The 27,352-nt window shown below is 43.6% G+C and overlaps 1 protein-coding gene across 2 annotated transcripts in view; it reads left to right on the top strand.

Moving 5' to 3' along the window:
• Positions 1 to 27,352, top strand: part of LOC147729335 (embryonic protein UVS.2-like) — a 222,306-nt gene that overhangs the window by 65,674 nt on the left and 129,280 nt on the right. The window contains exons 1-5 of one of the 2 annotated variants that reach the window (XM_086959620.1): positions 16,065 to 16,507; positions 23,108 to 23,132; positions 23,940 to 23,999; positions 25,691 to 25,831; positions 25,935 to 26,052. In XM_086959620.1, coding sequence (XP_086815746.1) covers positions 16,439 to 16,507; positions 23,108 to 23,132; positions 23,940 to 23,999; positions 25,691 to 25,831; positions 25,935 to 26,052 — 413 coding nt within the window. In that variant the 5' untranslated portion in view covers positions 16,065 to 16,438. Of the gene's footprint in view, positions 1 to 16,064; positions 16,508 to 23,107; positions 23,133 to 23,939; positions 24,000 to 25,690; positions 25,832 to 25,934; positions 26,053 to 27,352 lie in introns of those variants that run through there. The other variant, XM_086959621.1, reaches the window with a different exon arrangement.

Below are 27,352 nucleotides of genomic sequence, written 5' to 3'. Positions count from 1 at the left end.
GGATACATCATTTTTTGCAGTAATTCAGCTCGAGAAAAACGAAAATATGCAATAACATGCAGTCCAGACATCCCACAGACTGCTAACAAGCACTGACAACCAACAATGTACAGTGGCAAAGATTCCATTCAGTGTACAACCAGCTCACAAGCACAGTCATCCAACACTGAGTAGTGACAGTTTACAGAGTACACAACCTACTCACATACACGGATAGCCAACAATATGCTGTAAAACATAGTCCAGACAGCCTACAGCCACACTCACTGACAGCCAACTACGTGCAGTGACAGTGTAGACAGCCCACAGCATGCTCACACGCATAGACAGCCAACTATATGCAGTGACACCCAGCCCTGACAGCCCTCAGCCTGCTCACACGCATTGACAGCCAACCATGTGCGATGAAGCATAGTCCAGACAGCCCACAGTGCACTCACATGCATGGACAGCCAATAATGTACTTTGGCACACAGTGTACACAGGCCACAGCCTGCTCCAAAGCACAGGCACCCAACCATGTGCAACGAAACACAGTCCAGACAGCATGCTCACACTCATGGACAGCCAACAATGTGCAGTGACACACAGTGTACACAGCCAGCAGGCTGCTCATATGCAAGGGTAGCCAAATATGTGCTATGTTTTATATAGCGCTGGCTAGACCCTGCTGGCTTTACATACGGTAAGCATTTTTAAATAGTTAAAATCATTGAAATTTTACACAGTGATATAAAATAAACACTAATGCTTAATTAGTAACTTCAGTCAGACGATGAGGCCCCCCCCTCCCGTGGACAACTCAATATAAGAGAACAGATGCTTAGCGCCAAGAAGCATTTCCCACGCCACGTGGTGCAATTTACAAACGTGCATAAAAGAGCGGGTCCACCATTTAGTAAGCAGACTTTTGTCCCGATGACTGTAGAATATTTTATGAAATAACGTGCCACGCATGTCATAGGCCGCACACACTCCCTATGCCAACCTTCCATTCTTCACAAGTCAGGCTGAGCCTTGGAGAATCAATCCCCTGGCACCTCACTGATGGCCGGAGGGGGCATCATGGGATGTGGGAAGAGAGAGCGGTACAGCTCAGTGTTTCTAGTGCCCACAGTGATCACCTGCTGTCACTTCAATGCCACCTGTGTACACCAACTCTAGCTATAAACAGGCTATAAGCAGTCTGTCCTTTGGTTGCGATGCCACCACACACCACTGTGTGCCCCTCTCCACTTCAGATTGGCAGCGGTGTAGGGCACAGCGCCTTGTCTCTGTGACCCTGCATGGTGCAGCTGTCGTGTGGTTGGGCGGGTCGTGTGGTTAGGCGGGTCGTGGGACACTAAGCCGTGCAGCCGTGCGGAAGGGCAGGGCGGGAATGTAGCACTGTTGCACTGTGAGTGTGCAGGGTGCAGCTGCTGTGCTGATGCTGGGGTACTGTGCCCAGGCCCCAGGACAGTACGAGCCTCTACTACGCAGAGGAACAGTGCGGCCCGGGATATAGAACCCTGGCTGTGTGACTGCGCAGTGTGCAACTGCAGTGTGGACTGTAAGCGACTGTGATACAGTACCCTGGCTATGGGACAGCTGGCATGTGGTTGTGTGACACTGCAAAGCACACCTGATGTGGCCTAACTGCCTGAGCTGCCGATTTTGGCGCTGGGGTCCTGATTCGAGTCTCGGCTTCCCCTCAGCTTCCTGTGATGCTGGGCAAATCACTTAAACTCACTGTGCCCAACAAAAATGAATGTGTGCTTGTGTAACGTAATTGGTGCTCGGGACCTTGAGTGTGAATATGATGGTGAGCGTGAGCCTGGGCTCTGAGGTGCATGTGACTGGCTGGGTAGTGGGCTGGAGCACATAATTGGAGATGGTTGTGTGAAGTTTCTCCTGGCGGCGATACTTTGGGCGTGCGGAGCTGGACTCATTCTGCCTGCACTCGTTCAAATTACCTCTCTCTGAATCAGTCCGTGTTGATAACGTAAGTCTGTGAAATTAGAACTTTGCGATCCCCCTGCATTGCAGGACTCATTTAAAGCAATTTCAAGGGGCAATTTGTGGAATCGTCTTGGGGGTTGTGTGCCTCTCCCGAAAGAGGTGCACAGGAAACTCTTTATTTGAATGTGCTTAAAATAATTGCTAGTGACTACCGAGAGCGAGACGCCACTTCAGCTACAACATCGCCCCTTGATTGCAGATCACCACGGGAGTGGTAAGGGAGATGGCACTTCACAAGACTACGTAACAAACGTTGTTAAACACGCAGCTATTGTTGTCCAGACCGATTACTAGGTAAATTCGAAACGTCTGCATGGCCTGGGGGTATGTTAGCGTACAGTGCTAAAAGCAACACGAGAGACCTCAAACTCTTTCTTTCAATAATGTTTGTGCTCATCAGTGGCTGGCCGCTTATCTGCGCTGCGTGCCGCTCTGCAGACTCCCCCTGCATTCCGACCTCTGTCACGTGAACACGTCCTGAGGCGCGCGACGCGACCTCATTATTTCAGCAACGCTGAAAACTGCAGAAGTTCACGCGCGCAACGTTATCCTATGGGACAACACTGCGCGCGCGGCCAGGTCTTGTAGCCACATTCCTGCTCATTGTCGGCTGAGACGCCGGCTATAGTTCTCTGGCGAGAACGCGCTTTCAGCGCGTTACTAGCCGAGACCTAAAAATGACTGGTGATTGAGCCTGTTGGCATGCCACTACCTCTCGCTAAAACACTTCCCACCCTTATCCCCTAATAACCCAACATACCACATCCTGGTCCTAAAATTTAGATTACAATTAATTATTTTAATACAATTTACTACAACTATCCTTACAAAAAAACAACAATATTTTAATATAAAAAATACTATTTCAAAATGTTTAAAAAACATTTTGTACTTTCTATATTATTTTTAAAAATATATTTTACAACAATAAAAACTATATTTTTGACTTGATTTTTCTTACTTCGACATTTAACAAAAAAATCAGATATTTTTCTCATCGATATAAAATACATCAATACAGTGGTATTATACTTAAAAAAAATCGATATTACTGTCAGTCGATATTTAAATTTCGATATTATGACCAATTACCTGTAAGGGCAATGCAATACTAAGGTTAGATTTACCAAGAAACGCAAAGACACCTTACCTGGCCCTGCGTTACTTGCATAAACTGCAATAACGCAAAGCAGTGCATATCACTGACTTGCATTTACCTGGCCTGCGTAGGCGTTCCACGGGTAGAGCATGGGTGTTCCCATGCATCGACCTATTGATTTTGCTGCATTCCCAAATTTACCAAGACTGGCGCATCTCTGAATGCTTCAACATGCAACGCCTAGAAGTGGTAGGTGCAATGGGAGGAATATCTTTATTTGTCTTCGTTGTTTCCTCTTTATAAGTGTGATACATTTTGCAAAATACTATAAAAGAGGAAACCAGCCTCACAGGATTGTTTTTGTGCAGGAATGTGTTCCATCCTACACAAAAACAAGCCTGCTCACAATGCAGGACCCTTGATACATGGCACAAAGGTGCCTGCATTGGCACTATGCAGGGGATTGTGCTCCAGCACAGGCGGAGAGCAGGAATGCACCATATATCGGTAAATAAGGCACACTCCCATGCTCTCTCCTTCACACACCGCAACGCAGCACATCAAGTTGTCTTGCTGCATTGTGTGAAAGAATGATAAATCTGACCCTCAGTTTTCAGTAGTCGTATATTTGGTTAAGCTCATGTGTCAGGTGGGAGGGCTTCTAAAGATTTACACTTCGGTGTTCAAACTCTCCAGGTTATGGAGGGAGATATTTGTTGGGGCGAAGCATCATCGGATCATAGAAAAAAACGTCCACTGGCCAACTCAGCCTGGCTCCAGAACCTGAGGTTTTGTGAAAGAGGATGAAACACACAAAAGGTGAAGGGAGTCTGCTTGCTATAGGTCTAACCACTGGCAATAGCTCGGGGTAGCACTCCAACCCATCGTTCTTTGCTCACCATGCCACCTCAGTTTGGACCCAACCATATGCAAATCAGTCTTGACCCTCTTCCTCACGGAAACAGTCCAACCCGAACTGCTGTGTTCAGCTTGTGTTCCAGTTAAGAGAGGACCTGGTTTGGCAGTTAGGGCTGGACTGCACCTGTACATTTTCATGTTTACCTGCTGATCGTCTTAGGTGTTTTTAATTCTTTGCACATTTTGCTAGCTTGCACATTGAAAAGGAACTCGAGGAGAATTTGAAAACTTTACGGGGCTTAAAAGGGAGTTGAGAGCCGCTAATAACGACTGTTGGCACTTTGTTTGTTTCTAAGCCATTTTTCCCAAATTGAGACACCTAGAGGTGCCATTGTGGGCTGTGCATGCTCTAATCTTTTTCCTTGCTCACTGTGCCACTGGATTCAAGCTAGCCTGGCCGAAGAAGGGTGACATACACTGATTTCCATATGGCTGGGTCCAATCTGGGGTGGCGTAGTCGGCAAAAAAAAACAATGGATTTAACCCAGATCTTTTGACTGGGGTAGAATGTTTGCATTGTCAGCATGCTGTCCATCATTTGTTTGCTGTAACACTAGTCTTTTTCCTGGCCACATTTATTTAAGCAGAGGTGTTGTGTGGATGCAGAGTGGACCTGTGTAGTGGGTGTGCTGCTGGAGCACCAAAAGCAAACCTGTCTGTTTGCGTCAGAGTCTTGGAAGTGGCCATTGTCAGCCACTATCCCCAATATCTGTTAAAAGGTTGGTTACACATTACTTACAATAGCTCTGTTTTGATCAGTGTAACCCCTAAGTTAGCCTGTGTGCCCCATTTCCCACCTATTACACTAAAGGATGATTTTCCTTGCAATCATTGGCTTTGGGCTGGTTGTGTGACGGAACCCTGCATGCATTTACCACGCATGCCTTTACACTGCAGTCAGTACCCTGACTGTGACGTCACTACTAGTTTCTTTACCATGTATCTCGTTACAACGGCTTGCCTTAGGGAGCTCTGAACTTTGGAATAGTATAAATTACTATTCCAGCTCCAGTCAGTGTATCAGTAGGGAAGGTGTTGGACTTAAACTCTAACACCAGTTGTGAGTCCCCTATAAGATCCACTGTGGTTTTGCCTATGTTAGCCCAAGCACATATATAAAAGGCTGCTCTGCTTTGCACATGTTACGCAGTTAAAAAAAAACTGTTTTTGCGCCACGTTGTAATTTTTAAAATAAGATGCACATGTATTATTATTCTGTTCTTCTGCTGGGGTTTAGTCTGTACATCGTGTAAGGCCAAACTACATTCTGCCCTGTTTTTTTCTGGGGACAGACACTAACATAGAACCTGGGATAGCAACGGGTCAGAAATAATGCAACTATCTAGAGAAACTGTGTAGTCTCAACAGGGTACAATCACGAAATCCAGGCAGAGTAATTCGTGGTGAAAAAGTTGTGTTCCCATCAGATACCCATCCTGTACCGCCCTACATCATTTGGGATCCTTCACCCGAAGGAAGTGGTAAACATCCACTATGGATTAGGTAGATTGTAACCTAACCTGGTCAAAGGGTACACAAATGTGATGGAAAATGATGGTATCAGGGGGTATTCCGACTAGCAGTACAACAAATAAAGTGAATGTGCTGTGTGCAAAAAAAGTGAATAAGTTAAGATTGGGTTGTGGAAATGGAAGAGAAATTTTAATGAGATCCTATCCACACCCAAGGATAAAAACAGTGCAAAGTAGTGTATAACAAATGACTACTCAGATGGATTGTAGGTCGACATGTTTCTGCAGATGGTATAGGGTCAAGGGATCCCCTCCTGCTTCATCAGGACCTTAACGCAATGCTACTGCTAATATGTGACAAGAAGTGAGAAAAAATAAACGAGATTCATATCACCTGGGAGGCGCCCATGCAGATGATCCAGATGGTCACACAATAACATTGGACGAACAAACACAAAGAGAGTACACAATTAATGGCGATAGTTTATGGAATACACATTTCTTGTGATTGATTACTTTTGCCAGTAACTTACTCGTCATTGGTTTCTTATTAGTCAACCCATTTGTATGAGCAAACATGTTTCCATCAAAAACAACGGATATCACTATATCCACTCACCCACTTTATGGGGAAATCACTCTCCACCTCACCCGGCTACAGCTCAGGTAGAAATGGAGCACCGCACTATTGGTAGAGAAGAAGGAAGCGCAGATAAATGAAGAAATGGAAGGCTGCAATAATCACACTATTGTTTCAGGAATTATTTTGTGTAATAAAATGCAAAGGTATGTCATTGCTTATTAGCGTTTGGCCAATTTCAGATTTTATGCGTGTGCTCAACCATATTCGTTTCAATGGTTATGCGTGGCATGCTGAGAAAATCGTAGGCGCAGGCCAGCCAATGGCACACATCGAGCGTTTGGTATTATTACACGCCAGCTTCTAATTGCACTCAAGACTAAGCTAATGCTGGAGAGGCGTTATTTTCATCTCATAGCAGTCGCATGGTTTCGCCGATAGCGCCAGTTAGAATATGGCCAGATTGTTATCCCGTTTATAGTTTAGACACCGCTTTTCATGTAACTACATTTGTGAAAAAATGTTACCGGAGCATTTCGAATTGTTCTGGACATAAATGAATTTCGACAGAGCCAGGGCGCCGAGTTAGAAACCCGGGCTGTTTATCAGGCGTGTCATATCAATTTAAATATCGCGCTCCACATCAAGTTTTCCAAAACCAGGCTTCGATATCGGGGAAGATGTTTGAAAAACTTTTTTCACAAAATACTTCGAGCCGAAGTGCTTTACTGGGAGCTCTACTTGAAACTCTATTACGAATTAAACATTTACACCGTGTTAGCCCGGCCCGCTTACCTGTCCATCGGTACTCCGGACATCCGTCTTGGCTGTCTATGTGAGAGGTACCTGGACGGACAGGAAGCGGCCATATGAACGCTTTGGTAGGCGTACGACGAAATCACGTGATCGTCCAAGAACGTGTTGAACAGAGACGTGAAAACGTACGGGCTGACGGGAAATGTAGTGTCTGAGGGTTTTCGTGCATTATGGCAAATTAAATCAATGCGTCAGTAGACAAATTGCCATCATAATCCGAGCATTTAATTTATCAGATGGTGAATTGTGGCCCTATCTTGTGTGAAAGACTTAGTTGTGTCATTTGTGGATTTTCGAATTGAAGTCTCGTCGAAACCTCTATTATTGTTTCAATGCGGTTTGAAAAAAACAAGTAAATCTAGCGCTATGTTGATACCTGGAAAACACTTCTCATTAGATCAGGTTTTCTTATCTACCATGCTCTTTGTTTAACCAATAGTCATGCATGTTGGCTCAAGAAATCCTTGGAGTATAGAGCCCGATAGAAAGCTAAAAACAGATATATAGCATAGTCCCTGCCCCAAGAGGGTTGATTCAAATGCTATAAACCCATCAAAAATTGTTGTTATGATGCGGTCGGGCTTCTCATTAAAGGTCTGATCAATGGTAATTAAAAGTGAGTCAATGCACATTTGGTTGAGTAGTAACAGAAGCCCCGATATCATGGTGCTGGGTCACGTCAAGTTACATACTAGCATTTCTCTCATGAACAAGAGGTTACTTAAAGGGCTCCAATGACTTTATGTTGGTACGGGACTACAGTGACATCCACGGGATATCTTCATTTAATCCCGTTTTGTCAGTCTGCAGTTTGTACACCAATTTTTGTTCTCTTTTATGAAGGAATGTACTGATATCTGAGATATGTTTGGGGATCACTGGTTGTTCCAATACAGTTCATCCATCGGTGAATGGTGGGCTGATAGGAAGTGGTTGGTAAGTCTCGTTGCTTGTTTGTTGCAACGTATCGAGCTCTTATGTTCCGATATTCTTTTCTTTACTTTCCTAGTGGTCATACCCACATATCTCTTTTCACATGGGCAACTGATTAAATATATTAGGTTTGCACTATTACAGTTTGTGAACCTACGTTGCTCCCATGCTCGTACAGTGCCGATGTCAACCATGGTAGACTTCGAAGTTTGGGGACATGCTGCGCATTGTCCACATGGATGGTGGCCAATGACTGCTGGCATCTCCCATAAGGTGCCTACAGCTCTAGGAATTTCTACTCTTGGTCTTGTGTGGACTAGCTTGTCCTTCAAATGTTGTCCCCTTTTGAAAGCAAAAAGGGGGGGAGCCAAAGTGTCCTTGCCAGTGTTGAGAATGCCACAGTGTTTTTTTAACAATTTTGGTAATATGGTTAGAGAGCATACTGAATGTTGTGACCATGACACTATAGATAAATCTATCTGCTGTCTTTTTAACAGAACAAGTCTTATCATATAAGTCAACACTTGCATTTCTAAAAACAGAGCCCAACGAAGCTTGCAGAGAAGAAGTCCTGAGATGAACGAGCTACAAGCCTGAGATGTAGACCAACTGATTATGACTCTCAGGAATGGGGTCCGGTACTAATCCAAGAGATCTTTAGTATAATACATTTTTTCCATAGCAAGGGTAGGCTTCAGCTGATTTGTCATTCACTATGAAAGGGCTTTTATTGTGTGCAGTTTATTAGTTGTGCTAATCACAAATTATTTACTTTCAGAAGGTCTCCAAATTACAGCACAGTTTTTGTATGAGAGCATGCTAGTTTTCAGCTGCTGTTTGTTTAACAAAGCAAGTTTTATTGTATAAGCCAACACTTGCAATTCTAAAAACAGAGCACAACAGGGGCTGCAGACAAAAGGTTCTGAGACCAACGAGCCCGAGATGTAGAACAATTGATTAAGGCTCTCAGGTATGGGGCCCGGTAATAATCCCAGAGAACTTTAGTATAATATTCTATTTACAAAGCAAGAGTAGGCCTAGGCTGACTTGTCATTCACTATGACAGGGCGTTTCGTTGTGTGTAGTGTATTAGTTCTGCTGATCACATGATTGACTTGCCCATGTCCCCTAATTGCAGCATACTTTTTCCATGATGGAGCATGCTAGTTTCAATAAATATTGTAATATTTCCACATGTCTCTTTCCCTTTATTGTGGACATTTGTAAGTGAGAAAAGAAAAGTGAGGGCTTGCTACTGCGACTTTTGAGGTAGTTCAGCGTGTTTGTGTTCAGGGGTGCTAGGTAACCTCTCTCTCTGGAAGGTTAGGAGAGGAGGTAGAGCAATGTGAGTTAATCTGGATTTTAGCCATCGGTACTGATGTTGTAAGGTGACTATGCAAAATGTAACAAAAGGGGGGAGAGAGAGAGAGTCAGTGGATTCGGTCTCCCTGTACGCATAAATAAACAAAGTGGAATCCACTCAAGGTGGTGATCCCAAAAGTGATGGGGAGACACACAGTGTTGTTTAAATGCCCCTCACACACCAACAGGCCCCTTGGTGTCATGCTTCATCATCGGGGCCTTCGCACCCCTCTACGGGATGCGGCGTGCTACGACTAGCGAGTGCGCAGGAGCACTTGGAAGTGAACTATGTGTGGGGGTGTGTGTGTATATATAACCAAAGTGTGAGTGAGGTGAGGTGAAAAAAGTGAAAAAGTTAAAAAATACCTGGCACGTGGGAGAAAAACAGAATTTTATTAGTCCCCGGCTGGTATTGTTAAAAAAGTGCAGAGCGTGGTTGGGTAGATACGAGTTAGGGTATCTCGAACCACTGTGAAAGTGTCAACATGTTTCGGAGGGCACAGCCTCCTTCTTCAGGACGAGGGTTATGCACTTTCCCTCACCTTACTCACATGTAAAATGTAAAAGTGTTTCATTAAAAAATTACCACAATGTGTAATGTTCCTAACAATGTTATTTAGTGTTAGTGAATGTCGTTGCGCCCAGTTGGCGAGAGAACCTGTAAAGAGAAATGCATACTTGAATACATACCAACAGATTCATTGAAAAAGAAGGAACAGGCCTTCTCAAAATATCACGTGGTCAAACCTAAAAATACTGGGACCTTTGTGATGAAAAAAACACACTAAAGTACATCACTGTACTGACACACACAAATACATACAAAACACAAATATACTCTCAACTCTGATGGAAAAAGAGAGCAACTAGTCAATAAGAGAAAGTCTTACTTAGAGTTCTAATATGTGAAACCTCATGAGCCTAAGCGTATATTGGGGATCCCTCCTTCCTGCTCAGAAAGACCTAAAACAACATTGGTAATCCGGGTTCAGTTGGAAAAAGGGAAAGTATAAAGTTTACCATAACTATGGAGAAAGAAACATCTGTCTGCTGTCACCCATTAACTCACGGTTACTGCATGTGCCATTCGCCTGCCTTCCCTCAACGCGGCTCCGATGAAGTGAGCCTCTCTAGGGTAAACGCCCTTTAAATATACTATCCCTCGTGATAATTAGTGTTGGCTAATTGGTTAATGAGAGTCGGTATATGCCCAAATATAGCGGACGCCATTGCCGATGATCCGGTACTGCGCTCCCGCGGTACACTATCTGCACGCATGCGCAGAATGCCTGTCTTCTGCGCATGCGCGATCAGAGAAGCGATCGCGCATGCCTCAAGAAGGAAACACCACGCTCGCTGGGAGGCGATGTCTCCGCTACAATAGAATGCCTGTCTTCTGCGCATGCGCGGTCAGAGAAGCGATTGCGCATGCCCCAAGAAGGAAACACCACGCTCGCTGGGAGGCGATGTCTCCACTGCAGTTAACTAGCTCGAACATGGAAAAACGGGGCCATGGGTCTTGATATTAAATGTATATTATGCAATAAGATGGGACATTTGCCAGGCTTATGTTTATCCTTCAGTTTATGAAAAACGGAGTGAGTTGGCTATACAGCACTGATGGATCAGGAGTGCTATGCTGGGTGGTCACAATACAAAACACATAGGTGGTGACAATTGGAAGGCTAAGGAACCAAAGAGATGTTATTATGAATAGTTCATAGGCCTAAAAACGCCTAGGTGATTATGTTCAAACACAGTTTATCTCAAGAGGTTCCACGGGATTGAATCATTCAGCCCCGTGATATGTATAGCCAACTCACTCCGTTTTTCATAAACTGAAGGATAAACATAAGCCTGGCAAATGTCCCATCTTATTGCATAATATACATTTAATATCAAGACCCATGGCCCCGTTTTTCCATGTTCGAGCTAGTTAACTGCAGTGGAGACATCGCCTCCCAGCGAGCGTGGTGTTTCCTTCTTGGGGCATGCGCGATCGCTTCTCTGACCGCGCATGCGCAGAAGACAGGCATTCTATTGTAGCGGAGACATCGCCTCCCAGCGAGCGTGGTGTTTCCTTCTTGAGGCATGCGCGATCGCTTCTCTGATCGCGCATGCGCAGAAGACAGGCATTCTGCGCATGCGTGCAGATAGTGTACCGCGGGAGCGCAGTACCGGATCATCGGCAATGGCGTCCGCTATATTTGGGCATATACCGACTCTCATTAACCAATTAGCCAACACTAATTATCACGAGGGATAGTATATTTAAAGGGCGTTTACCCTAGAGAGGCTCACTTCATCGGAGCCGCGTTGAGGGAAGGCAGGCGAATGGCACATGCAGTAACCGTGAGTTAATGGGTGACAGCAGACAGATGTTTCTTTCTCCATAGTTATGGTAAACTTTATACTTTCCCTTTTTCCAACTGAACCCGGATTACCAATGTTGTTTTAGGTCTTTCTGAGCAGGAAGGAGGGATCCCCAATATACGCTTAGGCTCATGAGGTTTCACATATTAGAACTCTAAGTAAGACTTTCTCTTATTGACTAGTTGCTCTCTTTTTCCATCAGATTTGAGAGTATATTTGTGTTTTGTATGTATTTGTGTGTGTCAGTACAGTGATGTACTTTAGTGTGTTTTTTTCATCACAAAGGTCCCAGTATTTTTAGGTTTGACCACGTGATATTTTGAGAAGGCCTGTTCCTTTTTTTTCAATGAATCTGTTGGTATGTATTCAAGTATGCATTTCTCTTTACAGGTTCTCTCGCCAACTGGGCGCAACGACATTCACTAACACTAAATAACATTGTTAGGAACATTACACATTGTGGTAATTTTTTAATGAAACACTTTTACATTTTACATGTGAGTAAGGTGAGGGAAAGTGCATAACCCTCGTCCTGAAGAAGGAGGCTGTGCCCTCCGAAACATGTTGACACTTTCACAGTGGTTCGAGATACCCTAACTCGTATCTACCCAACCACGCTCTGCACTTTTTTAACAATACCAGCCGGGGACTAATAAAATTCTGTTTTTCTCCCACGTGCCAGGTATTTTTTAACTTTTTCACTTTTTTCACCTCACCTCACTCACACTTTGGTTATATATACACACACACCCCCACACATAGTTCACTTCCAAGTGCTCCTGCGCACTCGCTAGTCGTAGCACGCCGCATCCCGTAGAGGGGTGCGAAGGCCCCGATGATGAAGCATGACACCAAGGGGCCTGTTGGTGTGTGAGGGGCATTTAAACAACACTGTGTGTCTCCCCATCACTTTTGGGATCACCACCTTGAGTGGATTCCACTTTGTTTATTTATTTGTAAGGTGACTATGTCCCTCCATGCTGATGTCCCGTGATCCCCGGCAAAGCTCTGATATTTAGCAAAATCCCTGCAACAGGGCACATATATTAGCCAGAGTCATCTACTAACGTCCCAGTGACCAAAGCATATCCGCCCTGTTCTTCCATGATGGATTGTGTGTGGTGGAATAGAAAGTTTTTATAAATTAGGATGCAAACCTCTGGAATAAATGCTGTAACAGGAAAAATAGTGTTGTGAGCCCCAGACGGGAGCTACCTTTCTTGCAGAAAGAAAATCAGTGCGCCATGACGTGCCAGGACCTGCTGGACTAGTCTGCCTTTATGTTTATTATTGAGGCTTCTGATGTTCCAAGACATACTGGACTTTTTATCGACCCTGGCTCAAGGGGGCGTGTGCAAGTCATATATAAATACCTGTAAGTCAATTGAAGTGTTCAAAGCAAATGACTTGTGGTAGCATTGGGATTTCAAGGAAAACTGAACATGAAAGCAAATGATTGAATTAACCCCCTCCATGCACCCACACCAGGCCGTCATGGGCCCGGCGAATTCCAAAACAACAAATCTCAATAAGACATAGAAAGAAAACTGTTATCATAGGTGTGTATACCACTGGGGGCGGGAAACGCCACAACAGATGCCCAGTCGCAATCTATTCCCTCTGGATATGTCTTGGTATGAGTTCTGATAGAAATGGAAGGCATGAGATCGAGAGTTTAAGTGGTCCTGCCCGCCTGATTCAAAGGAGCATAAACGTGATGATGCCATGTGCCACAAGACATAGGTAGGTAGTAGCTTGCAAGCGTCAGCCTGTATGAAGAGATCCCCACTGGCGCTGGTTTTATGTCCAGAGGAGATCAATCAGGGGTGGAACACCGTGATGGTCGCAAGGTCTCCAGAGTGTTGTTATGCAGTCGGGGTATCAAAGAAGTGGCTTTACCATCCACATCAACCCTGAGACATGCAGGGTATACTATTCCATAAAACAACCACAGCATTTCGCAGTGTTGACTTGACATCTGCAAATGTTTTTTATACTTCTTGCACCACTATGATGAAGTCCGAGAAGAGGGAAATTGTGGAGCCCTGCCATTGTAATGGATCAGTTTCTCGTGACCATCAAAGGGCCACAAACTGATCACTGAAGTTAAGCAATCTTGTAATAGTCTGCCTCAGGGGCATTCAGGATTGGGGCGGGGCCTAATGAGCGGTGTGCCCACCCCATCACAAACGTCTCTCAACAAACTGATTTAAGTGTACAGTGTTAGTGGATTCTGCAATACCTATGATGTGTAGGTTATTGTGACAAACTTGTGCCTCCAAGTCTTCGTTTTTAATGTCCATGGATTTCAGCAGTTTTTCCATTCTCTCCAAGCGATTTGGGGTCTGCACAGACCCGTTCTCCAGAACCAACACCTGCCCCTCCGCGGCATCCAGTCTTTTCTCTTGGCGGTCAAATCATCCGCTCATGGTATCCAGTCATCTGGCTAGGGCAGCAAATCTATGATCAATAGCACAAAAGCCTAGGTTTGGCCATTATGACGTCTATGCCCACCAGTTGTTCTGTACCAGGACCTCCCATGCCTCATCCTCCGGCATGGGTGCATGTTTTGCATGTCAGTGCTGGAGTGCACTTGAAGAGCTATACGTATGTCCAGTACTGGAACAGCTGGAGCTTGTGCATGTCAGTGTTGAGGTGCATTGGCAGAGCTTTCTGTGTGTTCAGTACTGGAACAGCTGGAGGTTGTGTTTGTCAGTGGTCTGGTGCACTGGCAGAGGCCTGTATAACTCCCTATGCAGCAAAACATTGGAGAATAAAATAGGCACAAACTAGCACACGATGCTTGTAAGGAAACAGGGAAAGGCCAGTAGTCAAAGCACCTGCAAAAAGAAGCAAAAAAAACTCTATGCACCATTTAGGACAACACGAAATCATGCACTACGAAAGAAAACAGAAGATATTATTATACACTTTGGGAGAAAACAGTAGAACAGAAGAAAACAGAAAAAAGAAGACGCAATTATCTGTGAAAAGAAAAGAAAACACATCATACACCATGAATAAACAAGCATGGGCCAAAATTTAATTACCCGAGCGCAATTGGAGTAATTTCAATAATTACACATCTCTCTTGTGATGCAAAATTGCTGAAATTACGCATTTTCTCCAGATTGAGTAAGAATAATTCTGGGAAAAAGTGCTGGCTGGGCGTGTCCTGAAGCATGTAGTGCTATTGTCATTTTGGACACAAAGGTACATTTTGCATTAATGTGTGGCTTAATGGTTAGAGCGGCAGACCCTGATGCAGAGGTCTAGCCCGGGACCAGGGTTCAATTCCCCGCCTCGGCGGGTCTTGGGCTCAAACATTCCACAGACCTGATAATTTTCGCCTCAGTGCCTATTCCAATCATGGGTCCCACTCTGCAACTCTGGGCAATAGCTTGCTTAATCTCCACAACGGCCCCAACAATGCTAAAGGATGCCTGGCCTCCGCCTTGGGGGTGCCCAGGAGTGAACGCCACACAGGGAGAGCCAGGACGGGTTCCACAGCAATATTCGTACAAGCGCCTTGAGACCCTTGCGGGTGAGTAGTGCGCTATACAAGTATCAATTTATTTAATTTAATAATAGCGGAAAATGCTGCTTTAACCTCTTCCTGTATATTTCCCAGTAATATTGCAGTGGTTACTAGTAATTACACTAGTTTTAATGACACCCGTTACACCTGCCCCTGAAAAAACAAAAGACAGCATGCTCTATGAAGGAAAACGAATGACTGGAGGTTAAAGACGGTGCTTATTTGTGCAAAGCTGGCAGGCAGTGGGTGGGCTCTCCTGCACTGAGTGGGAATTTCTTTATTAGGGAGAGGTTGAGCTGAGATTGAGGTATGTAATTCAGGAAGGGGGCACCGTATTCCCTTCGTAAGGGTGGAAGGTTGAATGTCCCTGGTGAAACCATTCTTACACTCTTCCTTCCATCACTTCACTCTTTCTACTACCCTTCCTTCCGTCTGTCTGAAGCCTTGCACCTTTTTTTATGTCCATATACCCTTCCACCCTTCTTTTCCTCAATCCGCCTTTCCTTTCGTTCAGCCTCCTCCTATGTTTTTCAGCGACCCTTCCACCCTTCGTTTCATCCTCCAACCCTGCCTTTCATCCTCCCACTCTTTCCTTCATCCTTCCACCCTTCGTTTTATCCTCTCACTCTGCCTTTCCTCCTCCCACTCTGCCTTTCATCCTTCCACCCTTCGTTTCATCCTTTCACTCTGCCTTTCAACCTCCCACTCTTTCTTTCATCCTTCCAGCGTTCGTTTCATCCTCTCACTCTGCCTTTCATCCTACTACTCAGCCGTCATCCTAAAATTCAGCCTTGTCAGTGCAGGAGTCAACTCTGCCTTTCGTTCCTACACTCTTTCTTTCATCCTCCTTCCTTGCCTTCAACTTAGAACGGTTTACTTCTTATCCATGTACAAAGCTACTTAACTTTGCTTGAAAAATTAAATCCACTCTTCGGACGCAAGTCCAGCTCATCAGATGCACTTTTTGTGTCTCCAGTGATTTTCTACAATCCGAGTCTTTTGGTGCCTCGAGGACTTTTGTTGTTTGAGGAGCCAAACCTGGGAGGTGCGTCTGTGTCCAATCACAAATTCACCCTCTTACAAGAAAGAAGAGTGAACGTTTTTCAAACAAGAATATATCACGGTGCAGGGTCTGGCATCTCAGAGGCGATCCCAGGGCATCCTCTCCAGGACAGACAGACCGTGTGACCTGTGCAGAAAGAGGGGTCATCCTTGGGACTGAACATTTATTGGAGGAGGCGCATTCTCTTATTTGTATATAAAGGACTGTGTCCGGGCTCAACAAAACATCTTCCAGAAAGAAGAAACATTTTCCTCTGATGACCTGAGCACTGCTCCAGACGCCAAGGATGGAGAGCAGAGGATGGGCCCTGGTCGCAGTGTGTCTGCTGAGCCCCTGCTGGAGCTTACCTGTACAGGTGAGACTCTCTTTAACAATGGTGTATATAGGGGAAACAGCCACTACAACGCAGCCGTTTCCACGCATAACCATAACCACGCATGCATTACAACAGTTACCATGCATAACTTTACTACAAGATACATAGTAAAGGCATGTGTGATAGACGTTTAAAAAAAAGGGGGGTTTGGGTGGATCTCCCCCCTCCCCCTAAAAGGCATGGGTTTAAAAAAAGGGGTGTGGGGGGTCTTCCTGACCCCCAAAAATTAAAAAAACGCACCTGTTTCCGTCGTTTTCAGTTAAGGAAGAAAACCTATGTGGAGGCAATTGGGTCGTTGGAGGAAACGGAAAGACACCTCTGCTTCCTCTTAATGACGTAAAACGCAAATCGGAAGTGCTAGGAGTGGAGAGGTAAGGGTGAATGAGGGGGGTGGTGTCGCACAGGGGAAAATTTTAAGGGTACATTTTTATGGTTAATTTGTAGGAATCGGTGATATCGTTTAACATGAAAATGCCATTAACATGCATAGTTTAACAATGAAAATCGTTGTAAAAGTATGCGTGTTAAATGGATTTTTGTGTTAAAGAATATGCATGTTGATGGCGTACGTGTTGTAACGCATGAGTGGTAAAGGCATACTTTTCAACGGAATGCGCTGTAACGTCATACAACCGTATATACAGCTCAGTGCAGGATCAGGAGAGAGCCGCAGTAACAGTGTTGTATATTTTTCTGTGCAGGTGTAAACGGTCTCATGTAATTGGATAAAATATATGCTTATGTTTAGGTGTGGATTCTCAGGTGTATACACCTGTGTAGATGAGAGCCATATTATCAGTGTTAGATATGGTTCTGTGTCGGTGTAGACTCTCAGGGGAGCATCACCGTAAGTACACCTGTGCAGGTGAGAGCCACAGTGACCGTGTTGTACATGAGTCTGTGTAAGTGCTGATGTAACAGTGTTTGTTTTTGTTGTTGAATATATTTTATTTATTTTTTAAATGATAAAGCCAGTCTTGTAGATCAGGGGAAATTATACATTTACACTTTGAGTGTTCACAATACAATGGTTTCATGAAGCAAAATATAGGGGTTATATATATAGTAACTAATCCTAGGTTGGGGATTGCATTGCACTCCACATCTTTACAGAGAGAGATTCAACTTTTCAAGTGTTACAATACATTTTTAGAAATATTTTGGTTGCCTAACAAATAAAAAGAAGAAGAACTTGAGGCACAATTTGTATAATAAATGTTTGCCTTTGTTTTGTTTTGCCTGTTTAGTCAGGTGACTGTGTCTTGTGTGCGTACTGTGTTTCGTCTTTAGCAGTGGGTGAGTTGGGTTTCCAGTTGCAGGGACCAGTGCATGAATTATAGTACGTCTATGAGATGTGGAGTTTGGTCTTCATCATATCATACGATTCTTTATCTGTTGTTTGGTTCTGAAGTGTTGCATACTCCTACGGGTTCCCTCAACAATTTTACTGTTAGCTAAGCTTGCCAGTTAGGAGGGTCAGGTAATAATGTGTGACCTGGTATATTGTCACGTGATATCTCGTGCTTAGAAACCAGGGCTTTGCGTGGCCATACTCGAATGGATGGGGTCATGGACATAGCTGGTCTACTTTTGGCTAATCCTAAGGAGAGGTCCAGAAATTTGTTTAAGGTTTGACGTTTGGATGATCATTTAGTGATACCTAGGAGAAAATGTCTGGCATTTAAAGCTATCACTTTACCCCTGCCTCTGTGAGTGTATCTGCTATCAACTTCCAGCATCCTACGAATCCTGGACAGTCCCATACCAAGTGCATGAAGGTGGCTCCTTCACTGGAACAACTAGGACACAGATCTGTGGATGTCTGGTACATCCGTGCTAGTCTGTGGGGGTGAGATACGTGTGATGTAGGTAAATACATTGAGTGTACTGTAGTCTTGCATTTGTTGAGATTATTTTAGGTACTTCCATGTATTGTTCCCATTGTTTGTCTGTCAATGGTATTGAAAGTGTTGTGTCCCAGTAGATATGGAGCAAGGTTAACGGGATTGCAGTGCTTTGTATTATAAAAATGTATAACATTGTGCTGGACTGGCAACCAGGGCCATGGGTGAGTTACGTTTAGAGCAATTTAGATGTCTCTGGTATCTCATGTTTTCCGTCCACGTCTTATGTAGTTGTCATGTGAGGGATGCTTATTATAGAAAGGAAACAGGAGGTACCCCATAATCATCTACCAGTTCCGCAAAAGTACTAAGAACTAACCCCGGGCAAAGTACTACGCTACGCTCGCGTAGTCTGCGAAGTTTGCTCTACTTTGCACTACCAAATTGCACGTAGCACAGTGCAAACACTCGTAGCATAGTGGTAATTTTTTGCTTGCTCGCGGTCCTTATTTTTTGCTTGCTCGCGGTCCTTAAGGTCAAGTAAGCAACCGCAAGCGAGCAAAATGACATCCCGGTGAGACTTTTTCCTCGTTCTCAATCAGCAACATCAAGTCGCCAATCGCAAGCATGGAAAATAAACCTCCCGGCGAGAAGTCAGGGAAGTCCGGTTTCTCATTGCGAGTGGTCGCATATGCTCACGACTGCTCGCGATGAGAAACTACCAGTCTGCGTTGAGAAAGCTGGCGCTCGAGTAGATAACTACTCGAGCAGCAGAAAACGACTGCTTGCACTGTGCAAGATGCGGTTTGCACTGATTGCACAGTGTGGACAAGCAACCAGCACTGTGTAATCAGTGCGAACAGCATTTTGCACAGTGCACTACGCAGTTCGTGTAGCTTGCGTAGTGCAAATTGTGCTTCACGTAGCTAAGCGTAGCGCCACTAAGCAAACTATGCTCAGGATTACTAAGAACTGTGTCAGGTGAGCCTTCCCCATATCTAGTGAGGCTATCCAGGATGGGACACCTGCAGTGCCCGCTGAGTTAAGGAGAAAGAAAAGTCTGCGTAGGTCGAGAAAAGTATTTCTGCAAGGAATGAAACCATTCTGGTAACCATATCCCAGCAATTGGGTTACTGCTATTAGACGATTGGCCGGAATTTTGCCTATATCTTGTAATCAGAATACAAAAGGCACAGTGGGCGGTAGGAGCTAAGCAACAGTGGGCCTCTACCTGGTTTAGGTAGCACCACCAGAATGGCTTCACAGAGTGAGGAGAACAGTACGCCCGTCTTATAGGAGTCAGTATATATTTGGAACAATCGGGGAGGTAATTGTGTGTGGAAGGCTATGTAGAACTCTATTGGAAAACCATCTGCTCCTGGGGTCTTGCTGCTCGCCATCTGCCGGATGGCATCTACAATTTTGGTTCTCTAAGAATAACTGTGTTTTTGTTGGGTCGTTCACAGGAGGGCTTTGTATAGCAAGGCATAATGACAACTTGAGTGTTGACTAAATTTCCCTCCTTATTATGTATGGCTGTGATTGGAGTCCAAGGTGATTCGGTTTTGAGTAGTCATGCCAATAGGCGGCCTCCTTTATCCCCCTCCATATGCTTCTGAGCTTGGTTTTCTCTGTAGTCGAGAGCATCTAGTTGTTGTAGTGTTGTTGTGTGTTTAAATCTAGTCTGTGCTAAGGTGGTCACAGATGCTTAGTCACTAGGCAATGCTTGCTTGCATTCTCGAATCTCCAGTTCCAAGGTAGTTAATTCTTCATATAGGGTCTTTCAGGTGCCAAAAACTGTGTTTATCATATGTCCTCGTAATACTTAATAGATGTATCTCATTCTATTTTGGCCCCAGATGCAGTGTATTTGTTGTTGTGAAAATAAGTTTAAAGTGTTCTTACAGGAAAGAGCAAAGTGGGGTGTCTTGAAGCGCCACCAGTGCCATGTGCCATGTAGGCATACAAGGTTTCCTTCTTCCCCATGTCAGTTGTAGTTGTAGGGGGCCGTGGTTTGATAGAGTGCGGCCAAGGTATTCTGCTTGGGATACTTTGGCAATAGCTTCCTGCGTGCCTTATATGAGATCTATTCTGCTGTGGCAGTCATGCAGTCCAGGGCAGTATGGAATTCCCAGAGGGTAGGATGAAGGCTTTGCCATGATTCTTGTAAGGTTATCTGCCCATGCCCGTAGATGATGGGCGAGTTTAATTGAGTGAGCGCCCTACAGTGGTGAAGATGAGCCATTGTTTGACAAGTCAGGAGCACATTTAAAGTCTCCCCCCAATATGTCAGGGCAAATGGATTGTGTAGTAATGCTGACGCAAGTGTGTGAAATTTCTAGCAGTGTGCAAGTTGCTATCCATATCAATGCTCAATGCATAGCCAGAGTAAGTAGTTTCTATTAGGATTCCTCTCCAGTGTTAAGGCGTGGATTCTAGTGTCTGGGATGTGAGGCATGTTTCTTGTAGCAATGCTATAGTAATTTTTTGCCTCCACAGATATTGATAGACTCAATAACTTTTAGTGTAGCCTGCTAAACCTCGGCTATTTCAAGTCAACAGTATTAATTTGGAGGTTTGTGTCTGATTCATTAAGGTCATATTGGCAAATACAGATTTGTCCCAGTGTATATTGCTCCCGCAATTTCTGCCCACCTGTCAAACCCACACATTAGGATGCCATTGAAGAAACCCCATAATTGTAGATTGCAAATTCTCCTCTTTTACACAAACTATAAGTAATCATTAGTAACAATATCCAACTCCCTTTCCCTAGCTAGTTCATCAGTGGAGGACCCACCATATGCACTTATATGCTAAGGAAAACCCAAATAAAAAAACCAGAACAACGTATTTATCAGTGAGTCAAGGTATTGTTGTGGAGGTCCCCGGGTAATGTTCAGAGTCATTTGTGGCCTGTGTGGATCATATCCCCTGCTATCTATTTTAAATGGGATTACAGCATTACCTGCTCACCTCTTGTTGTTCATGTGTACTGTGTGGTTGTCCCCTTCCAAACCTGCTTGTGTTCGTTCATTACATCAGTTCTTCAGATGTCTGTGGCATCCTTCTAGTATCTCAGCCAATTGTGATTCTGTCAATGGCGGTACTCCATCTGGTCAGCTCTCTGCTTCCGAGGGAGAGTGATTTCTAGCATGTCTCTCTATGTCTTTCACTGTTTTTACCTGCTCTTTATATGCTTGTTCCTTTGAGAGGCCCTGGGGTCCATGCTTGTTGCGAGTTCTGAGGCGTTTCTGTTGTTGCCATGGAGAATTGAATCCTTTCGTTGATCTATGCAAGACAGAAAATCCTTTTTGGTTGTGCCAGTTTCATGCCTCCTCTGGTGTCATGCAGAAAGTAGTGGTGCCCTCATACTATATAAGGGGTGTGGCAGGGAAACTGCAAGGCATACAGGCATACTTCATGTGTTGCTCTCGTAAGGTTTTCTTTATTTCCAGGAAGGAGGACCTATGATACTACACCTTCTAATGAATAGTCCGGATAAATGTGTACCGGTGTGCTGTTTACTATCCATGGACCTCAAGCCCTTGTAGATTGGAGTAAGTGGTCACTGTCACAGTAGTTAAATAGGCGGGGTACCACCGGGCAGGGTAAAGTGCCAGGACGAGGATGGCCCCCGGGTACACTGTGAGCTCTTTCCACAAAGAAGAAGGTGGATTGTTTCCTTTGTAGGATGGTGTGAACAAACCATTCTTCCAAGTAAAGTTCCATGCTTTGACCCTCTGATTTCTCTGGCAAGCCCACTATGCGAACATAATTTCATTGCGATCACCCTTCTTGGTCATCGACCCAAGCTTGCAGGAATTTCCCTTCGTCTTTTAATGCTTGGAAGTGTTTGTCGGTATCTAACACTGTGGGTCTTTGAGTAGCTAAGGTGGATTCAGAGTTTTTTAATCTATCTTTCAGTTTTTTATGAACTTCTCGTAGGTAGAGATCTCAGATTGTGGGAGATGCCTAAATCATGTGTCAGAAGGTGTAAATATGTTTGGACTTTCAAATAGATTTTGTGGAGTGTGCATGCATGATTTCTGCCACTTTTCACTGTCAATAAAACTACCTTTCCAAAAATCCTGCGGGAAGGGATTAGCACGCGAGTTGGAATTATTATTTAGGCCCAACAAGGAGTTTGCACCCACATCAGGATTAGTGCGGCCATCAGATGGTTCTAGTTGAGGTACCTCAAGGACCAATCCATAGAGTCTTCTGTAGAGAATTCTGTACATCTTCGGAGCCCTCTGTGCTGCTGAAGGCCATTTGTGCTTGTGACACTTTTTCCAAAACGTTCCTTCAGCAGTTGTCAGATTCCAAATAGGTGCATGAAGCACAGACTACACCCGTGACTTGATCTGTGCAACCCTGAGTGTGTGAAACAAGGGGCCACAACATGCCAGGAGCCACGGTGTGTTACCACAGTATGGGTGCTTAAATATTGATCCGCAGCAATATTGACAGCAAGATATCAGCTGCACAGTATCAACAAGGAAAGTCAACAAGGGGGCATCAGAACCGTAAATACGCTTACCTTGATGATACTGTGCAAGGGGATGTCCTGCAGCCGACACCATTGCAGATCGAGATTTGTTGTTTTGATATTATGACAAAGCACAACTTATAGTTTAGGTCATCTTTTAAAACATGGCTTTAGGGTTAGCTAAAGTTCTAAAATCCTCATACTTATATTAGGTGATTAAAATGCAACATTTCTCTTTTGCAGAATGTCTTTGGATTGGAGAAAAACTGTAAGTATATTTACGGTCGGGATATGTTTGAACTTGAGCATTGCTCCTGTATGTACCGAAGCGCTAAATTCCAGGCATGGTTGGCAGCGGCAACATGTACTATCTACTAAATCTGTTTAATTTGCTTTTTGTGGATTTACAAAGGGATAGAGAGTATGATGTGCCTTTGTGTCTAGTGCATGAATATAATGCTGCAATGAGTTACAAGGTGTGAAGCTGAAAGGGGGAGCATTTACACCACTGACTCCATAAGTAAATAGAAGTTGCCAAGAAAGGAAAGTGAGAAAGAGAGAAACGTACCTAGAGAAGCAAAACCCCAAGCTCCATTGGCTGGGTGACAGAAATGGAGCGGATTGTTGATCGAACCCCTCCATTGTGTATTTACAACCGGCATTTGGGAACGGATTTAGAAAGTCAGGCATTAACCTTTGGGCGCAGCTGGAATTCCCCCAGCGTGCGTGCAAATTCCACGTATGCGAAAATGGGATAACCCCCGGCCGTCTGACGCATACGCCCACCGTGAAGTTGTTAGGAGCTTCCATAAGACATAAGACAGATGGGCCTGCAAATTTTCCTTGTTTGACACATATATCCTAGCACGTACAAAGCTCTGCGTATTTCACCCCCTCCCACACAATATTTATGAACATATTTGAGAGTTGGCAGAAATACACAGTTTGTATAAGGAAGACTCAGATGCACATTTGGTGCCAGTGAATACTTCATCTTTTGTAATTGATTTCTCAATCCACCTATTCCTGTGCACGAGCAGCTGATTTGAAGCTGGAAATGTGCCTTCTCTTTCAGATACCCAGGATTCAGAGGAGCCACCAGGCATCTTCGAGATCATCACCAAAGAGAACATAGGTAAGAGAAAACCTTGGGCTTCTGGGCTCTAGACTTTGTTACAAGACAGTCAGCTGTGACATTGATCCCAAGTGCCTTTGAGATCAAGATAGAACCAAGAAAAGAGCAAACCTGAGGGTATCTGGGCACTAGACTCTGTTAAATAATAGTCAGCTGTGACCCTGTCTCAGACGTCTTGGAGATCGTCACCAAACAGAACCAAATTAAGAGAAAACTTCAGGCCTCTTGGCGCTACACTCTATTACAAAATAGTCAACAGTGATCCTGAGCCAATCATCACCAAAGACAACCAAGGTCCTGGACGTGGCCCTTTCTGTAGGGTCACTCCAGATTTTTGTCTTTCTCTACGGTCCTTTTCTGAACTCTTTGTTGGCTTTTAGGACTCTTTTTCCCTTCTGACCAGTAGTAAAGTGCTTCTGCTTTCTCCGTAAAACATGGTAACATTGGCTTACAGCTAATTGTCACATTCAATTTACTTGTAAGTCCTTGGTATCTGGTGCTCCGTGTACCCAGGGCATGTACATTAAAATCTACTATGGGGAAGCAGCACTCCTCATGGTACCCACTAAAGTACCCTTTTAAACATGTCTCAGGCCTGCCACTGCAGCTTGTAGTGTAGGTTGAAGCAGCCATTTACACCTGGTCTCATTACATAATCACAGGCTCATATTTTACAAATGTGGTATATCTGGGAACACAGACGGCGTCGAGTAACACACTTAGAAAGAAATGCATTCCGGGACATAAAGTCCTCCCCAAACACATTTCATATTCATAGAATAAAAACATCTGGTTACACATACAGATCAGTATCATGTCATCTCATCAGGACTACTATTACTAATCAAGCATATGATTGGCGCACACTAGTATATATTTTGAAGGATTGTGGTAATACAATCATATCAATGAAACTCAAACTAACCTTTTTGTGCTACAAAATGTGTCAATTGATCCTGCTTATTGATCTGGTTCCCTAAGTAAACATTCAAAGAATTCTATACAGTGGTTCATACTTGTATGTAAGACAGATAATAACGTGTAAAATCCTATTTTAAATTTAAAGACTTAATACAAATGTGTGGATGAAGAATTACACAAAATCTAGGGTGGGGACAGGGTGGAATGGCTGCCTCTGACAACACGTGTGTTGTCACTGCTGGTGTTTTGCTGAAAGACGACTTAAGGCACTTAGGCTTTTCGCCATTGCAGTAGTTAACCAGATGTTTGTGTCTTAATATGTTCCAACTTATTATGCTCCATGTTTTTGTAGCAAGTCAGTAAAATGCTTTTTTTAGTGCCATAATTAACTCTTGATATGACATGATGGTAACACTATAGGATTGTAAGACACAGGAAACCATTCCCAGTAAACATAAAAAGCTGCAATCACTCACAGTTGATCAATCAAGGATTTATAAAGAGCAGCAAATCCCCCCTGAGGATTTTAAGGATGCTTGTGTGCTCAGGCCTTTATAGTCTCTGGGGTCATTTATTTGTTAGGTGCTTATGTCATAGGTTGCTGTTTTACCTGAAATGTTCCTCATCCACAAGTGATTCTAGCATTTTATTATGTGTTTCTTGAAATCACACTTTAGGCATAAAATCAGCTTCCTTCTCTCCTGTGTGCTCTTGTTCCTTCTAGTGTAATGACAGACACTGACTACTATCACTCTCTTTCACTATTGTAGGCAGCTCACAGCTGGTCCTAGAGGGAGACATTGCCGTCCAACCAGGCCGCAGTGCCAGGATATGCCGTAACAACAGCTGCTTCTGGCCAAAATCCAGGGATGGGACCGTCCCTGTGCCTTACACCCTTAGTCCCACTTACAGTGAGTGCATGTTGACACCAGCGCTCAAGATTGTCTTTCATAGATACCTTTCCATGTTGATTCAACTTATGTCATACTGCCCCTTTCCTCTTCTTTCCGTCAGGTGCCGGAGATGTGGATGACATCAGAAATGCAATGAGTGAGTTTGCAAAAGTTACCTGTATCCGCTTTGTGACGCGCACGGTGGAATCAGATTACCTCAAGATCGTGCCTGAGGATGGGTAAGAGCATGGGACACCCTACGGACTGACAATATAAAAGTAAAGGTGACTGAGTGTAGATTGCATTAGAGGTGTGACAATACATAAAATTTACAATTTTGTTAACAGCTCAAAGGATAAGGTTATTGTCACCCACCAATAACCAAATTGGGTAATGCGAACACAAAACCACATACAGAAAAACAATGAGATTATATCCTGAGCTTGAATGAGCACATCAATGAACAAATTTCAGAAATCGTGTAATCTTCATATCTTCTTTTATTATAGATGTTCTTCTCCAAAAACCACACTAGCCGTCGCCAACACGTGTTTCGCCTTGGTATATATAACCATAGACTTCTTCAGGGCTAGAATGTTACAATATAAATGATCAGAACACCCAATATCATAAACAATGCAATTACAACATTAATATTTCACATTTAATAGATTTCTCAATTGAATCTATTTGATAACATAGAAAATGGCTGAGATACATTTCTAAGCCCCCAATGCTAGTATTTTTGGACCATATTGTACTTCAGACAAAATATATAATATAGGTACTCCAAATATAGATCTATTGGCAATCGCTAAATTACACCTTCAAACTTGGTGCGTAGTACCATATATCTAGGATTACTAAACATGGTCAAATCATTTCTCAGTGTTTAAACACCATTTTCAAGAAGGAGAAGAACAGATATTCAAAGAAAAAGATCAGTGAATGAAAGTCTTAAAGGAACCCTATGTGTGAGTCAGATAGGTGAAAGAAACAATAGTTGATAGACCACACGAAAAACTGAAATGTGATCAAATATACAAGTGAATAATAATAGAGTACGTGAACCAAACACCATCGAAAAAAGTTGTGATAAATATGTGTTGCTACCAAAACCGTGTCTCTAAGCTAGATAAACAGATCTTTTATTATTAACTCACCTATTAGCTAGAAATCGTTATAGTATCACACAAAACTCTTCATCAATCATGAGAGCAATAAGATAAGATTCTATAATCAAAAAACAAGATTAAGAAGAACACCATTAAATAAAACCAATAATGTATAAAATCGATGGTCAATATCAATAATAAATAAGGGAAGCCACTCACTAGTTCTTTGGACGTCCCTCAATCAATGTATATCCTAAGTTCCCAATTTTTGTGTTTTCGGACCCCAATATCCTAGTATACAAAAACAATACACACAATATATTTATCTAGACTCGAACCAAAATCCTGAGTCTATAATAAGGCTAAAAAACCCCACATGTAAGTCATTCAACTTATTAATCATTTTAATAGCGACTCTTGCGGT

The sequence above is a fragment of the Lissotriton vulgaris genome, chromosome 2_2 (genome assembly GCF_964263255.1).
Source record: "Lissotriton vulgaris chromosome 2_2, aLisVul1.2, whole genome shotgun sequence".
Lineage (NCBI taxonomy): Eukaryota > Metazoa > Chordata > Amphibia > Caudata > Salamandridae > Lissotriton > Lissotriton vulgaris.
The sequence above is the reverse complement of the archived record's forward strand: the minus strand, read 5'-3'. Positions and strand labels throughout refer to the sequence as shown.